This window comes from Berghia stephanieae, chromosome 7 (assembly GCF_034508935.2).
Source record: "Berghia stephanieae isolate SIO BIC M18660-M18661 chromosome 7, UCSD_Bste_1.3, whole genome shotgun sequence".
In the NCBI taxonomy this organism is placed as follows: Eukaryota; Metazoa; Mollusca; class Gastropoda; order Nudibranchia; family Aeolidiidae; genus Berghia; species Berghia stephanieae.
In genome coordinates, this window is record NC_088366.1 from 29,126,047 (window position 1) to 29,142,740 (window position 16,694).

A 16,694-nucleotide genomic window follows, 5' to 3' on the forward strand; every position below is an offset into this window, starting at 1 on the left:
GTTGACATTTCTCAGTCACTATCAACAACATCACCGCATGTGCTAATCTATCGTAATTTTGTGTAATAATAATAACAACGATATTGATAATAATAATAATGACGTTGTACTACTATTTCGGTTCTTTCCATAAGGGACTGCTTGGTCAGTGGAAATTTACAGTGAAATTCACGTGTCCGTTTGTGGAAAATTTTTATATATTTTCTCGTACATTCTTGCGCACAGTTTAAAAGAGCTCCCAACCTAGATATAACCATACAGTTGTAGAACTCTCTCTCTCTCTCTCTCTCTCTCTCTCTCTCTCTCTCTCTCTCTCTCTCTCTCTCTCTCTCTCTCTCTCTCTCTTCTCTATTATCTTATCTTTTATATATATATATATATATATATATATATACACACACACACAAACATATACATACTTCCTGATGAGAGCTAACGCTTGAAACAATGTTGTAGAAGTTAAATAATCCCCCCCCCCCCCTTCCACGTAAACGATTTCCCTGTTATGTTTTTAAATTCTCTAAGTTTTTGTATTTATTTATTTATTTATTTATTTATTTTTATTTATTTTTTGACGGGGATCATGCACCTATGTCAAGATTATTTATTTAAATTGTCTTTTGGGGGGGGGGGGGGGGGCGCTTGTAATATACTCGAGCTATGTTTAATGGTGAGTAATTGACTGTTCGACAATGGTATCAAAACTCTCACCTAGCCTTGTATATTTGAGTAAGGCATTTTGCTTACACTACCCCACACAATTGAAACATGAATGAGTAACTGGCTATAGGCAATGCCAACATGTGCAGGGAGTGCTAGTACAAAACACTCTCAACAAATGAATTGTGTTATATAAAATTGAAACGTACTGACTCTATGCGGAGGACTAGGAGGAGGGGGGGGGGGGGGGGGTTAGATAGCGAAACACTGTGAAACGCATTGGTGGAAATGCAATGCACGTTATAAATGTTCAATTTTCTATGTTATCAAACATGATGGATGATATGATATGATATAAGTCCAGATTTATGTAGGCTTTTACAGCCTTTTATCTGCTCTTGTGCATTCGTGAACGTATTTAATTCAAGTCTCTCAAAACTGGGCATGCCACTGTCATTCGTGACAATACAGTAAAGTTTGAATCTGACCTTTTGTAATTGTCCAAATCTTTTTTAGTACACATTTCTTAACTTGATTCATTATCGAGCTGTAGGGGATTGCAAGAGAGCTTATACACACAAGGCGACTTTTGTGGATGGAAAGATGGCACCATACAGTCAGTTTTGATGTGGGCTTTCGTCCCTCATCCTAAATCGTTTCCCGAGAGTAACACAATTCCTTTTCTTTTCTTATCTTTTTTTTTTTTCTTTTTCTTTTGATAAATAGGCCTAATTTATTTGTGAGGGAGAGTGGACACACGAGTTTTGAAAAATCACAGGGAAGGCTGAAAAGTCTTGATGCCTCCTAGTATTTTCAAGGCGATAGAAGATACGAAATTGACAAAGCTTTCACAACTTTTCACACAGCTTTTTTAGTACATTACCTTGGACTTTTCTGATTATTATTTTAAAATTCAACATATTCACCAACGACGCACCAGTTGTTGCATCGTGACCAAGAAGAATCCATCTGACATGCTTCAACACCAGCAACACCTCCGCTTGCACCCCACCATTACTGCCAAAAATTATTATTTTTCCCTTGAGGTGTCTCTAAGTCTTGAGATGAGGAAAAAGTCAACTGGAGCTAATTTGGGACTGTAAAGGGGATATCCTATGCCTTTGTGAAAACTCCTTCTTTCAATGTGATTGTCTCAAGACTTTTCATCCACTCCTAGTATTAATAGTAATGAGTTATACAGACTAACGAGCATTTGTAAACAGAAGGAATGAACAATAAAAATGAACATGCTCGAATTGTCTTCATTTTTTTATGATACCATTTCGGTGATATTCTAGGGTTTTTAATGTTTCTCTTTTCTCCACTCTTCAGGTATAGCAATGGATGATTCTCACATTGAAGAAGCTCTCAATGACTTCATCAATAGCAACACGAAGGCTATTGAAAAGGCCATGGAAAGTGACAACCAAGGTGACGATTTTTAGGAAATGTTATAGTGGAAATGGGATGATGATCCTGATTAGGATGATGATGATGATAATGATGATGATGATGACAATGACGATGATGATGATAATGATGATGATCAGGACCATGATGATTATGATTAGAATCATGATGATTTTGATGATTATGACAATGATGATGATGCGGGGGAAGACAGTGACAGTGATGACATTAAATCAGGCTGATCATTTTCTCTGCTTTACTGCTCTCCTATGTTTCAGTTGAAAAAAAGTATGGAACAAAAATGAATATAACAGGGTTTAAAATAACAATCCAAACTTAATATGGAATGTTTCAGATTCAAAACCCATCTTCAGCCAAGAACAAAATTGATTGAAATGATAATACTTCATGTTGATTGAATAGATTTGAGAAAGAATATCTGTACGTCCATACAGGATAAGCGATGACAGAAAGTTTTATTGTTTTAATTGTTTTTGTTGTTGGCTGAAAAAGGGTTTTGAGCCTGAAATACTCTGTGTTAAGTATTTTGCTCTTTTTCAGAATGGTTATATTTATATTAATTTTTGTTTAATCCCTTTTGTCCACAGCTTCTAACGCTAAATATTCACTAAGTAATTGGTCTTTCAGAGCCATTAGGCCCATAGAGCCGGAGTTTATCCCAGTTTCTATTGCCTGAAGCAGACAATAGTAATTGCTTACTATCCTTTGGATAGGACGGTAGTTTATTGCAAAGTGCTTTCCACCATATTTAACAAACCCAGCCACCCAATCACTGCTGGGTGGAAGAGGGGGGGGGGGGGGGAATCTTGACAGCACCCCAGAGATCGATCTCGGTCCCCTAGATTGTGAAGCAAGTGCTCTACCAACTGAGCTATCAGGACCCCCAATATTCACTATGGTTTAGTTGATAAAAGTTCTATGTGTAGTTTCCATCACTCAACCAGTTCCTCGAGTGGGAAATCATCGAAGGGATGTTTGGGATGCAGAAGTTTCAAGTTTCGTCCTTACCCATCGATCAGTGATCTTCAGCGACTGATTTGAATCAGTAACAGAAGTCAGAATTTGAATTTTGAATTCAAGGTTCTGTCACCAAAAAATTTTATGGTGTTGATTTTGCATTTAATTCAATGCAATTTTAAAGGATTTTATATGTTTTCTGACCTATTTTCATTTTTTATTTTTTCAGATTTGGCCAAAACTGATCCTGTTATTCCTGACTTGGTCAATTACCTTTCTTGCCCTACTCCTCAGTCTTCCATCAAGGACAGCCAGCCAATGTCACTGGAAGACAAATCCCCTCTTCAGGACACCAACTTTCACTCTCAACACCTCCAAAATGCACAGAATCCCAACCCCCTTCAAACACTCCCAGAAAACCAGTTTCATAGCCCTGCAGCAGTGCAGAGTAGTCAGATTCCACCAAATGTTCAGGCTAGTCAGTTCTCAACTTCTGAAAATTCTTACAACTCCTCATCAGTACCTCAACAGCAACAACAACAACAGTATATTTCAACTCCAGAGAATTTAGGTGAACAGAGACCTCTGTATCAGGATTCGGGAGGAGATATGAATGTAAATATTAATGTGAATAGACCTAGTGGTATTGCTTACCCTGAAACGCAAGCATTAAACTCTTCAGTGTATGATAGTTCTAGTAGTCCACAGTGCACAGCAAATTCGACCCAGGTGGTCAATGCTGAACATGCAGATCATAACAAATTCACAAATTCACCCAATGCATCGGATGTCATGATCAAAGCGTCTGCTCAAACGGAATTAAATTTTCCAACCCAGTCAGTATTACAGTCGTCGTATGACCCTTTGCCAGTCACAAGTCAGGGACATTTTAATTCTACTAGTCAGCCCAGCATGGATTTTGGTATGGTGGGAGATATCGTCCATCCCCTTCTCTCCAGCAATTCAACTGAAGACAACCAATTCAAAGTTGCTGAAAAAATGAATATAGATGATTTAGATACTGTCTCATACAATCAAAATCTTAAAACAAATCTCACACAGTTTCACACAAACTATGAAGCGGATACTTCTGCTAATTTGAACTCTAACACTTTATCAACGGGAGACAGCTCGAGTGCACTTATTAATTCTGCTAGTGTAGGCTTCCCATTAGAGCCGAATCAATTTGATCAATCCATGAATAATGTCCAGTCATTAAAAGAACATAGTAAAGACTATGTAGGGGACACTTCCTCTTTTTCAAATCATATTGCTCAAAACGATCATACTGCTTTCACCTCCCCTGGAGCTCATAGCATAGAAGCAAATCAGTTAGAGACTTCTAATCTTCCTGCTCCAGTTTTGAACTCCCCACAAACAAGTCTCATATCACAAACTTCCACTGTCCCCACCCCAGTCGATTTTCACTCTCAGCAGCAACAAAGTCCTGCCCAGTCAAACCCTTCTGTGGATTCCCAGTACAATTCTCCACATCCTTCTCCTGCAACATCTGCTACGAGCTTTCCATCCACCCCGTCTGGTTTTAACTTTGATCAGGGAGGTTCTTTCCAATGTCCCTCTCAGGTCAACCACTTTCAAGGGTCTCCAGCATCTGTCAGTAGCATTAATCAGCCATCCCCAGGTTCAGCTAGTGGGACTATTGAAAATGATTCTGGAACACATTCTTTCAGCCACACCCCATATAAGCCATCAACACCTCAGAATGCACAGCTGCAACAGCAGCAGCAGCTTGAACAACAACTTTATCAACATCAACAGCAGCAGCAGCAACAACAACAATTAGACCAACAGCACATACAACAGCAAATGCAACAACAGTTGCTTCAACAACAGACTCAACAACCAGATCAGATTCTGCAACAGCAATCAGCCCCGCAGCCAGATCAAATATTACAACAGCAACAACAACTGCTTCAGCAACAGCAGCAGCTGCTTCAACAACAGCAGCAGCAACAGCAGCAACAACAACAACAGTTGCTACAACATCAGCAACAACAACAAACAACTCCATCTTCAGATCAAATACTTCAACAAAATCTTCTTCATCAACAACAACAGCAAGATCAACTTTTACAACAACAACAGCAAGATCAACTATTACAACAACAGCAGCAGCAACAACAAGATCAAATACTGCAACAACAACAGCAACCTCAAGGACATCAAATTCAGGCAGAGCAAATTCTTCAACAAAATCAATTACAACACAATTTACAACAACAGCAACAACAGTTGCAACAGCAGTTGCAAATGCAGCAGCATCTGCCACAGGAACATGTTCAACAACAACAACAGCAGCAGCAACAACAACAAATTCATGAGAATCCTTCTCAACAAATATCTTACAATAATCAAGAATCTCTGCCATTCCAACAATTGCCAACCAATGCCACGAACCAGCTTGGTACTGAGGTTTTCCAACAGAGTCCTGTAGCCGTCCCGTTGGGAACAACTGGAGAGCCAACATTGCAACAAGCCTCTGTCACATCTCCTCCAAGTGCAGAAATTCAGTTCTCACAAACTCCTGAACATTTAAGGAAAGAATCCACCTTTCAGTCTCCTGTGTCTCAACCATCCTTTGAAACTTTTGCCCATGGAATTGCTTCACTGGCATCAAGTGCTCCCACCTCAAATGTTGTCACAGTGTGCTCTTTACCTTCATCATCATTCACAACTTTTGCCAACGTACAAGGTGGTGGCAGTGGTGACGTTTTATCGTCGGGACCATCTGCTCCATTGAATGATTCATCTTTCCAAACGCAAGTGAAACCATTCACTGTTCCACAGGAACCTTCCTCCTTCTCTCAGATCAATCTTAATGAAGTGGTGAGAAATCTTCAACAACAACAACAGCAACAACAACAACATCATCATCAGCCACAGCAACAAACTTTGTCTCTCTCAAATCCCCCACAGAGTAATCTTGTCAACTCAGTGCATGCTTCTGTGGAAAGTAAAGGTTTTAATGCTCAAGAATTTCAAGGAGTGTCACAAGCTTCAAGCTTTGTTACTAGTTGTGCTGTTGGTGTTATTGGTGTCATGCCCAAAACACCAGTTTTTTCTAGCTATGAACTGCCAACTCCAATGAGCAGTGTTGCTCCTTCACTTAGTCTATCCATGGCATCTAATACAAGTCCAGTCATTGATTTAACAAATCAAGCTAACTGTACCCCTGAAATACCGGGTACCTCTGGTTTCTTTACTTCCATAGCTTCTGGTGCGGACAGCAGGGCAGCTCAAGCTGTAATCAATGGTGTTTCTCAATCGGGTTTTGAGTTTAAATACAATCAAGAAAATTCTCAGGTAATTGGAAATAATGTTGGACCAACATCCTTTCCATCTTCAAGCGTAATTTCCAATACGTCCATGGGAAGTTTTCCACAGCCATTGCAAATTGGCAACTCAGTTGGTGGATCGGCAGTGCCGGGAACTGTAGCATTCGGTTTTCAGAATAAGGAAAATGTGGAGAGAAAAGAAATTGCCATGGACATATCGACAGGATTGATATCTCATAACACAACTGAACAGTCTGGAGGATTAACTCAGAATAATGAAGTTAAGATTCCTCTTGCTCAATCTGCGCCATTTCAGGAAGTCCACATGTCTATTGTTAAAGTCTGCGACTCATTATCCTCGGCTGGCACCGAAACAGTATCCAAATCGGTGTCCAGTCATATTCCAACTGGGCTTTTCCAACAGAATGCCCTTGTAACAGGCACTCCAGTAATGTCCTCTCAGTTTGCGATGGGAAGTGCCAATCAACAGTCCATAACCAACAACGTTAACCCTATAAATGTTCAACATAATTTCAGTGATGTTGCGATGACCAGTGTGGGAAGTGCTGTTTCAAACCCAAAGACCTCCTTGGAATCGTTTGGAATTAAAGTCGATCCAGACACAATATCCCACATTTTGAAGAACATGCAGCAGGAGAATCATAATCAACACCAGCCCCAAGTAATTTTAGCAAACCAAACTGCAAGCTCTCTGCCTCAAGTCACAGTTCCAAATTTCTTAGAGAATCCCGCCATTGTGTCCTGTATGCGTTCAAGTCATCCTGATAACATAAGTCGCATGGCATCCTCTCTCGTACCAAGTTCTCAAACTCAGCCACAGATAGTCATTACCATGATTGCAGCTTCACCAGCGAATTCTAGACCAATCATGGCAAATTCTAGCTCCAATCAATTTCCTAAATTATCAGTCATGTCAAATTCAGAAATGGCACCAAGCCAACAAATCCCTAATTCTGTTGCTTCTGCTATTCAGATTGGAAACCTGTCGTGTTTGCCTCAAATAAAGCAAGTCAGTGACATCCCAATGTCACTACCTTCAGCCATCTCTTCATCACAGCCTCAAATTGCTTTTGTGCCCTTAAACTCTCTGAGTCAAACAGTCAGTGGAAACATTACAGATGTTTCTCTCAGAAAGCCCCAATCAACTCCAATTGGTCAAACATCAACACCAACCTTGGCTACCCCTGGCATTTCTGGTTTGAATGCACTGACAAACTCACCTCAGTCCACAATGCCTAAACTGAGTTCTATGGCTACAGTGGTCATTCCTGCCTCTGGTGGAGTTTCCTCTGGTGCACCCAACCAGCCTTCAAGTCAACCTCATATCATTCTTTCACTGGATGATCTAAAGAAACTTCTGGCTGAGCACAAGCCAGCCCAATCTCAGCCATCACCACCACCAATCCCACAACCCCCACCACTACAAATGTCCCCACAAGTCACTTCAAACCCTGTTCAAACCCCAATGCTGGTACTTCAGAACCCAGTGAATCTCTCTCAGCGGTCTGTACTTCAACAACCCAAATTGCTTCTCAGACCCTCACCACCCAAGCTTATGCATCCATCTCAACAGCTTCAACAGACCAGAGAAAAACTCCAACTTCTAAGTTACCCCAATCAAACCCAACCTTTTATTTTCCAAAAGACTCTTGAATCTACAGTAATTACAGCATCCGACGAACAAACCGATGAGAAAAATCTGAAAAACTCAATTCAGCTTCTAGCCATCCAAAAAGAACATCAACAACAGGCCCAGCCTCAAAACATGAATCAACAACAGATGCAAACCTTGCAGACATTACAGGAAACTCAGATCATCCAGCAACAACCTTTGCAGCCGTCACAATTATCTCTACAGTCCAAAATGAAATTACACTTACAACAAACTCAAATTGTGCAACAGCAAGAACAACACATGCTCCAAAATTTCATTTCTACAAATCAACAACAAGCCCCAGCAGTGAATATGCTCAAAATACCTGCCATCCAATCAGCTAGTCCTAAAACAGCAACTGAAACGCCTGTCAAACTGCAGATTCAGCCACAGCTTCAGCAGTTACAACATGCTCAAGATATTCTTTCACAGGCTCAACTACAGAGGGATCTCCAGATCAGGCAACAAGAACACCAAAAACAACTGGCTGATCAATCAGGAAATCACCAGCTCAGCGACAGTTTGCGAAAAGATTACAGGCACATGCATAACCTGCTTACCACTGACAAAGCTGAATTACCTTTCCAAGTTATTGGAGGTTAGTTGATCTCACGAAATCTATTTGATTAACAAAAATAAAAGATGGCTAGCTAGATTTGATTATGTTCAAACTTATAACTACTATTTGTCAAGACATTAACAAATGAATGGTTAATTTTAGTTGAGAAGAGTTTTATTATTTATATTCCATTGTTTTGAGTTCTTCAATCATTATTTTCTCTCTGTCTATCAGGATTTTGAAAAGCTACTGAAAATCTAAAATAGCTGTAAGGCCAGTGTAGTTATAACATCAACTGCTTGCTAACTCTTCTATCCGATTATCTTCCTCCTAGAACAAACACACTCAGCTTCCCAATCACTGCTAGATGGGCACAAAGTTATAAAAAAACATCAACTCAAACTGGAATCAAGATTTGTTAAATTTGAAATTGAGTCTCTTCAGAATGATGGCTTCTATTTATACATGGGGTCCTTGCAGTCAGTTCTTATCAGTTGGAAAATGTGAAAATGTAAAAACAACACCATAGTCTATCAATGCTTCCTAATCAGTAATAGTTTTGAATCAGGCTTTACTATTATATGGGATTTTGTCATTTTTCAGCGCCATAATCAATAGCTTAATATTACCTTTTTATTATTGTCTTAAGCTGCATTCCTTCAGCGTAAAGGCCCTTGGAGCCAGAGTAAATCCTCTCCTTACCAACTAAAGGAAAATCATCACACTCATTACGATACAACCAACAATTTTCTAATTCAAATTGTACACCATAAAATTTAAAGAAAATGAACAGTGTGGTGTAGAGCATGTTTTGCTAAAGAAATTATTTATCGCAAGAACTTACTGCTATTGTGTTTGAGTGATAAAGAATATATTTTTGTGTTTGTTGGGTGTCAAGTTTTGGGGAAAATCCTGAAAATCGCTGGTAAGGAGAGAATTAATGCCAGTTTATACAATATTAAATGGGCAGAAACAATTGTTTTCCAACTATTTAATGGGATACTGGTCTATGGCAATTTGATTCCTGTCAGATGTAACTTATGGAGCCACCAATTATTGTTGGGTGGAGAGTGCATAGTCTGAGACCCATCCGCCACCCCTCATTACCCCCCCCCCCCCCCTCCTTTAAAAAAAAAAGAAAGAAAGAAAATGCTCAGTTGAACTCAGGATGCTAACTGCTCCCTTTGCAAGAAGTTAGGCAAAAACTATACCAATTTCATTATGGGAACGCTTATGTGTTGTGAACCAGTTCCACCATTGTTGCATTATGTCAATATCTTAAGGTGTCATTGGGTGTATTCATTAATCGTTTACTAATTAATTTTTTATTTTTAAAAAAAAATCAAATTCAGCTCAAATGCTACCAGATGGACAAACAAGCTTACCACAATTAGCCATAAAATCGGATGTTGAAATGTCAAGTACACCATCTTTTCTCACTACCAATACTTCCCACCCTTCCTTCTCTGTCGGGTCACAAGGGTTGATATTATCCAGCACATCCTCCGCTTTACCAACCTTACCTTTGAGCACTTTCAACTTTTGTATCGGTTCCAGCACAGGGAAATCGACTTCTGCAACTCAACCCACCAGTTTTGGGAATTTATTCAGTTTCAAATCTAATAACTCAGTCCCTCAGCTCGCAATGGCGAATTCTGGATCAACAATAAGTACTGCTCAAATTCTTAGCTTTCCCTCGGATAATAAGGAAAGCCAGAACATTAGTTCAAAATTGGCTACAAAGCCTATATTTTCAATTTCATCTGCACAAGGATCTGTACCTGCATTTCAGCTTTCCGCTGTTTCCTCGACGAGTTCAGTACTTGGTACATCAAAAGAAACTGTGTTAGACATTGCTGCTGCATCAGCTGCAGCCGAAAGCACTTTTGATGAATCAAAGAAAGAAAATGCTGTAGAGGGTCAAAGTCCTGAAAGCATATCAGATCAAAATAGTCATCGCCAGTCATCAATTTTAGCTCAGATACTTAAAGAAAATAAGCGGCCACAATCTCCTTTAAGCATTGAATTAGACAGCAGTCCAAACTCGCCTTCGGAAGCCCCTTCACCATTGTCATCTCCAAATCCATTCGACGATGGCAACACCCAAGCTACTCTTATCGAACGATCTGCAGGTCTGCAGATAAAGTCTGATACGATGCTGGACATGGATGACAATGAAAATGCATCATTCTTTGATCTATCCTCATTCCCCAAGCGTCCCTCCAAATCTGACGATTCCTTGAAAGCCGGCGTGCTTGAGGAAGATGAGAGTATTCCTCTCAAGATACACAAGCCAACATTGGACTCGAACACACATTCAAATGTTCCTATGCCAACTTCGGAAAAAGCTTTTGATATTGGGAGTGTTGTTAGCTGTGCATCCTCGTTTTCCTTTGGAGGAACTTCTGATGACAACAATAGGGAGCAAGTTTTTACTTTTGGGTCAAGTGGAAATGAACCTGCTACAACTAATTCCAGGTGAGGTCTATAGCTAGAGATAGTTATACTTTTTAAATTTATTATGAATTAAAAACGAAAACTATACAGAGATTGTATTTTATAAAAAAGGGGGAGGGGGGAGTGTTTTTTTTTTTAAAGGGGGGGGGGGGGGTTGGGGGAAGAAATAAAGAATTCTGAAAAGCTTGTAGAAGATACTCATTTAAACTTTAAACTATCACATAAATAAGTTTGACTGATGAACAACAAAAAAGTCCTTCAGAGCCATTAGGCCCAAGGAGCGAGAGTTTTATCCTGGTTTCTATAGCGTGAAACCCTTTGGATAGGATGCTAGTCTATCGCAAAGTACTTTCTGACAGATCTAACAGACCCAGCTACCAAACTCTTGACCACCTGGAATCAATCTACACTACCAGCTCAGCTAATGGGTCCCCCAAACATAGAACAAAGTGAAAATAAAAAACAGAACAAACATGTGTAACAGTCTTCAATGGTAAGAATAAAAGAATAAGGTGTACCCAAAAGAAAGAGTAGAATTCAATACATCAACCGTTTATTTTGGTGGTTGAATATATGTATGATTTGTTATCGCAGGATTGCATCATTCATATATTGTTCTTTGTCTTTTGTACCCAGCGCTAGTTCACCCAAGTCTTCCACCAAACCAACTGGCATGAGGTCTTCGATTTCCAGTCATTCAGCGAGACAGGCTTCCCGGAAAGGCAAAGACAACAGCCTCAAGGCATACCATTCGAATCGCCTGGACAACATTGAGTTGAAGATACTTGAACAGCCAGAGCCACAACACAGAGCTCGCTATCAGACAGAAGGCAGTAGGGGAGCGATCAAAGATGTCAGTCAGAATGGCTTTCCGTCCATCAAAGTTAGTGCTTTTTTTCTTTTTGGTCAATTGTTCTACTGTTGATGATCTTATGGGCAGTTGAATTATAGTTATAAATTATAAATGCAGCTTAAAAGTTCAACTGTCTCATCTTCATTATATTATTGAATTATTTTAGTTGAAGTCACTGAACTATTTGAAATATAGATATATGAGGGGTTGGGAGAAGGCCGTTGCAGAGCAGTATGGTCTTTCTTTCATACCCTAGATTACCACTGTCACCTTACCCTATTTCACATTATGATTGTGTTGATAAATTAGCAATGACTATGAAAAATGTTTTTTTCTCTTTTTGAGGTAAATTTTTGTCTAAAATCAAAGCCCTATCTCCAGTGAGTAAAAAAGTTTTCGAATTTTGAAAAGCCATTCATAAATAAACAAGTTATGCGGTTTCAAAGGTGTCGTTCATTTGGATGACCCGCAAAGAGGAAAAAAAACGTGAAAATATGGGACGCTTTTTCAGTATTTTATTTCGACTTAAGGCTGCATCTTGCGTAATAAGTGGATTAAGAGATTGAAACTTGGCAATTTTATGGCAAATTTGATAGAGAATATGATGAAAACAATAGAAGAGTTCTAACTTATATAATTTTAGAGCTGGATGGTATATAATACACACACACACACACACACACACACACACACACACACACACACACAGAGAGAGAGAGAGAGAGAGAGAGAGAGAGGGGGGGGGAGAGAGAGAGAGAGAGAGAGAGAGAGAGAGAGAGAGAGAGAGAGAGAGAGAGAGAGAGAGAGAGAGAGAGAGAGAGAGAGAGAGAGAGAGAGAGAGAGAGTACATAAACAAAAGAAAGAAATATAGAAGGAAAGAGAAATTGGACAGGGGGACAAAGGTTACTGGTGTAAAGTGACTTGGAACACAATAATTAAAGCCATGCTGAGATTGTAGATCATATTGCAATCGAAAACTTTTAACATCATAATTTCTTAAATTCATTTAAATTAAAGAGTCAAATTATAAGCTGTTTATTGAACCCAACACAATGGCAGACGATAAACACCCCTCTATCAGTCGCTCAGTTTGGTGCCAAATCGTTTTGAACTCGTATTGTGAGTCGGGCTGTAGGGAGGCAAAATGGCTTCCTGATTTTACGAATGAAGTGCAAATTAGGATGGTGTTTTGTAAAATACGGGAAAAGTACTCGTCATATTCAAATAAAATCTTACAACTAAAAAGAAGAAATGTTCATGTATTACCTTGTCAGTGACAAAACCTCCACACCCATATTTTACTCCAAAGAATAAAAATCTATTTTTAACGGTCTTTTGGTAATTGCATGAGTTTTGTCGCTTGACACATAATCTAAAATGACTTCTTTTCTAACTGTTTGCCAACTTTCAGTCATATTCATCGATAAACAGCGTCGTAATTAATTTTTTAAAATGGCATACACGAAATGGCTTCGTCCCATATTTTGTCGCGAATTTGGGCACTTCGTGAGCGAAAAAGAGGCCCAAAGATTTGTGCGGGATAGTCATTGCTAGATAAATGTGTTGAATTAATACTTACTGTGAAAAAAAAAAATCTCTTTCTCTCAGTTATTCGGCTACAACCAGCCTACTAAGATGCAGGTTTTCATTGGGGATGAAAGCGGCCGTGTCAAGCCCCATGGATTCTATCAAGCATGCAGAGTGTTTGGTAAAAATTCCACCAATTGTGTGGAGCAGGAGGTAGATGGGACCACTGTCATTGAGTTGGATGTTTTGCCTGCCAATGATATGACTGTCAAGTAAGGATTTTTGTGTTTGTAGGTCTTTCAAAAAGATTTTTCTTTTTAGTAGCATTCCTGACAATTGTTCAGGTTTTAAACTGTGTAGATGCAGAGACATTGCTTTCGAAATTATGTTTTTTAAGTTGGTATATTGATACAAATTTTTCCCTTGAATTTCAGATTTTTGAAAGGAAATTACAGATTTTAAAATTTATTGCCTGTAGCAGCCCAGTGCTAGCTTTGTAACGTTGAGTCAAATGTTGATTAAAGGACTAGTAGAATACTTAATTTGGAATTATTTTTCATTGTGGATGAAATACTCGGATTGAAAGCAAGGAAATTAAATGAAAGATAAATATAAGAATGAAAAAAAAAAGGCCAAGAATTATGGCATGAATGCCTGCGTTCAGAATGACTCCTGTGTGTAATAGATAAAACTCTTTGAAGAACATTGCTGAAATTGAACAGTGGAAATGCACTATTAAAATGATGATGTCTATTTAAAAAAAAAATTATTATGAGAGGAAAAAAAAAGGAGAAACAAAAAGTAATTTTCGTTTTACTATTTCAGACTTGATTGTATTGGAATTCTCAAACTCCGCAATGCTGATGTTGAACGTCGAATAGGACCAAAGCGTGCAAGAGATACCAAGAAAAATAATACAAAAGCTCGTCTGGTCATGAGAGTGATGGTTGAAAAAGATGGAAGGCAGCATAACCTTCAAGTTGTTTCCAACTCCATCATATGTAGTATGCGTCTTACAAATTCATATTTTTGTTGTTAATTTGAAAAGTTTAGTCCAGGCTTCTGCCTGGAGTCTTTTTTTTTTGGCAGGCAGATGGAAGAATCATTATTTATTAAAGATAAGATATTTTATCCCCTTGTAAATCTTCTTTCTCTATATGATATTTAAGGTAAAAGAAATTTTTTTTCTGCCTATCAGAGACTATCAGTGCTGTTTAAGACTAAACACTTTTACATATGGATTTTTGACCCACTTCTTGTTAACTGCTGAACTGTGTTAAGCGTTTTTCTTTGGTGCATGTTAGCTTTGATCCTTTTTCTTTTTTAACTGATGAAATGTGCTAAGGTGTCGCAAGTGCCATAACCAAAAACAAATGTAAAAGCAGATGGAAGAGTGATCGTTAGTCGTTAGAGATTCAACCCTAAAATTGTCCCATCCAAACGGTTGCAAGAAATTGATAGTGTTTATTTAAACGCAACAATAATGGGGAGAAGTTCTGTCTCATGGGTCTTGTGACTTCAGTCCTTTCATTACTACTAATTTCATTGCAGGCATTTATGATTTCTAAGTCTTCTCTAAATATTGTTGTGTATTGTGTTCTGTCTTCCTTTTCTAAGTTCCATTATGACATTTAACGTCAGAAGTTCAACTGAAGTTATAAATTCACAATTCTAACAATGACGTAACATGCATCTTGCATTACTCTTTCCACAGCACAACCAGTTGGACAACCAGAAATATCTCGTATGAGTTTGACAGAAGGAAGTGTGGAAGGTGGTGATAATCTTTTCATCATTGGTAAAAACTTTAAGAATAAAGGGACCATTGTTTTATTCCAAGAGATGGATGCAAATGACAGTAAAGTATTGTGGCAGACAGAAGCAGAAATTGAATCGGAATATTTCCAGCCAGTGAGTATGATAGTAAATGAGATCCATTTTTTTTCCAGATGTTTATACCACACACATAGCATAGGCGAAGAGATGCAAAACATTAGATGCAAACTGTAATTTGTATTTTTTTTTTATTTACACTTGTGCTTGGTCAGATTTAGAGTATAAAGTGGCAGTTGCAGAGTTTAGGATAAGAAACAAACGAGAAATGTAGTGAATTAAAAGAATGATGAATTATAATTTCAAATACCAATTTAACGACAATTCACATTTTTGTCACCTGAAGTGATATGGGGACGACCAGCAATTGCTTTGGCATTTAAACTGTCATAAAATGAAGACATATTTCTGTATCATATTTCTCTCAGTCATCAAATGTTTGCATGGATCCCCCCAAAATGCAGAGATCCACACATATTTGATTCAACCTATGGGATAAATATGATATCCAAATCCTCTCATGATATATTGATTTAGAAGCCTGCATGAAAACTTTTGCCGATTTTAAAAGAAAAGATCGAAAAAAAGCTAAATTCACATTTGTTTTGTTTTTTATTGGTCTATTGTTTCCCCCAGAACTCCCATGTGGGTTACCTGTCATCACTTCATAAGTTGTTGACTAGTCCATAAATTTTTTCTTAACAGACGCATCTAATTTGCAAAATTCCTCCATACAAAGATCCAGAAGTGCAGGAGCCTAAAGTAGTACAAATTGTTATCAGCTGTCCTGGCAGGAAGAGTGACCCTCAGCGATTCACGTATAAGCCTGGTGAGTGGTTCGTGTGAAATTGATCTTAAACCCTTTCACATATTTAACAGACCTGCTACTTGAACAGATTTGATAAGAATATACAGATTTTTTGGGGGAGCTAAATTTAACCAAATTTTTAATGTTTTCACTCCAGATTTAAAACAAATTTCAAAGGATGGTGAAATTAAATATTTAAAACAAAAAATGGTTATTAACACACCACACAACATCAATTTTAAACCATTTTAAAGGGATCATTTTTATTTTAAAAAGTATAAGATTCATTCATGCATTTCAGTTAAAATGATTTTTTTACTTAAGATTCTCCTTTTGTGGCAGGTCTGAATAAATCCAGATGTAGATGTGGGACTCCTATCATTTTTTATTTCATTTTTTCCCCCTGATTATAATAGATAAATAATTATGGGGGAATAACATGTAGCACCAAAAATATAAAAATCCATAAAATTTATGGTCCGATTTTCATATGTAAAAAAAAAAATATTTGTAGTATGGACGATTTTCCAACTGTACCTGTCTTTGACTGTCTCACGTTTGAAATTGTTAAAAGGAAATTTGATTGTTATTAGAAGATGAAGGGTACGGTACAAACGAATCATGATCGTCATTTTTTT

At 38.2% G+C, this 16,694-nt stretch overlaps 1 protein-coding gene across 3 annotated transcripts in view; it reads left to right on the plus strand.

The window, feature by feature from the left end:
* Positions 1 to 16,694, plus strand: part of LOC144977014 (uncharacterized) — a 105,052-nt gene that overhangs the window by 64,459 nt on the left and 23,899 nt on the right. For all 3 annotated transcript variants that reach the window (XM_078921705.1, XM_078921702.1, XM_078921703.1), the window contains 8 exons: positions 1,993 to 2,091; positions 3,278 to 8,617; positions 9,931 to 11,056; positions 11,672 to 11,918; positions 13,497 to 13,687; positions 14,241 to 14,419; positions 15,130 to 15,326; positions 15,954 to 16,077. In XM_078921705.1, the coding sequence (XP_078777831.1) occupies positions 2,001 to 2,091; positions 3,278 to 8,617; positions 9,931 to 11,056; positions 11,672 to 11,918; positions 13,497 to 13,687; positions 14,241 to 14,419; positions 15,130 to 15,326; positions 15,954 to 16,077 (7,495 nt within the window). In that variant the 5' untranslated portion in view covers positions 1,993 to 2,000. The remainder of the gene's footprint in view (positions 1 to 1,992; positions 2,092 to 3,277; positions 8,618 to 9,930; positions 11,057 to 11,671; positions 11,919 to 13,496; positions 13,688 to 14,240; positions 14,420 to 15,129; positions 15,327 to 15,953; positions 16,078 to 16,694) is intronic.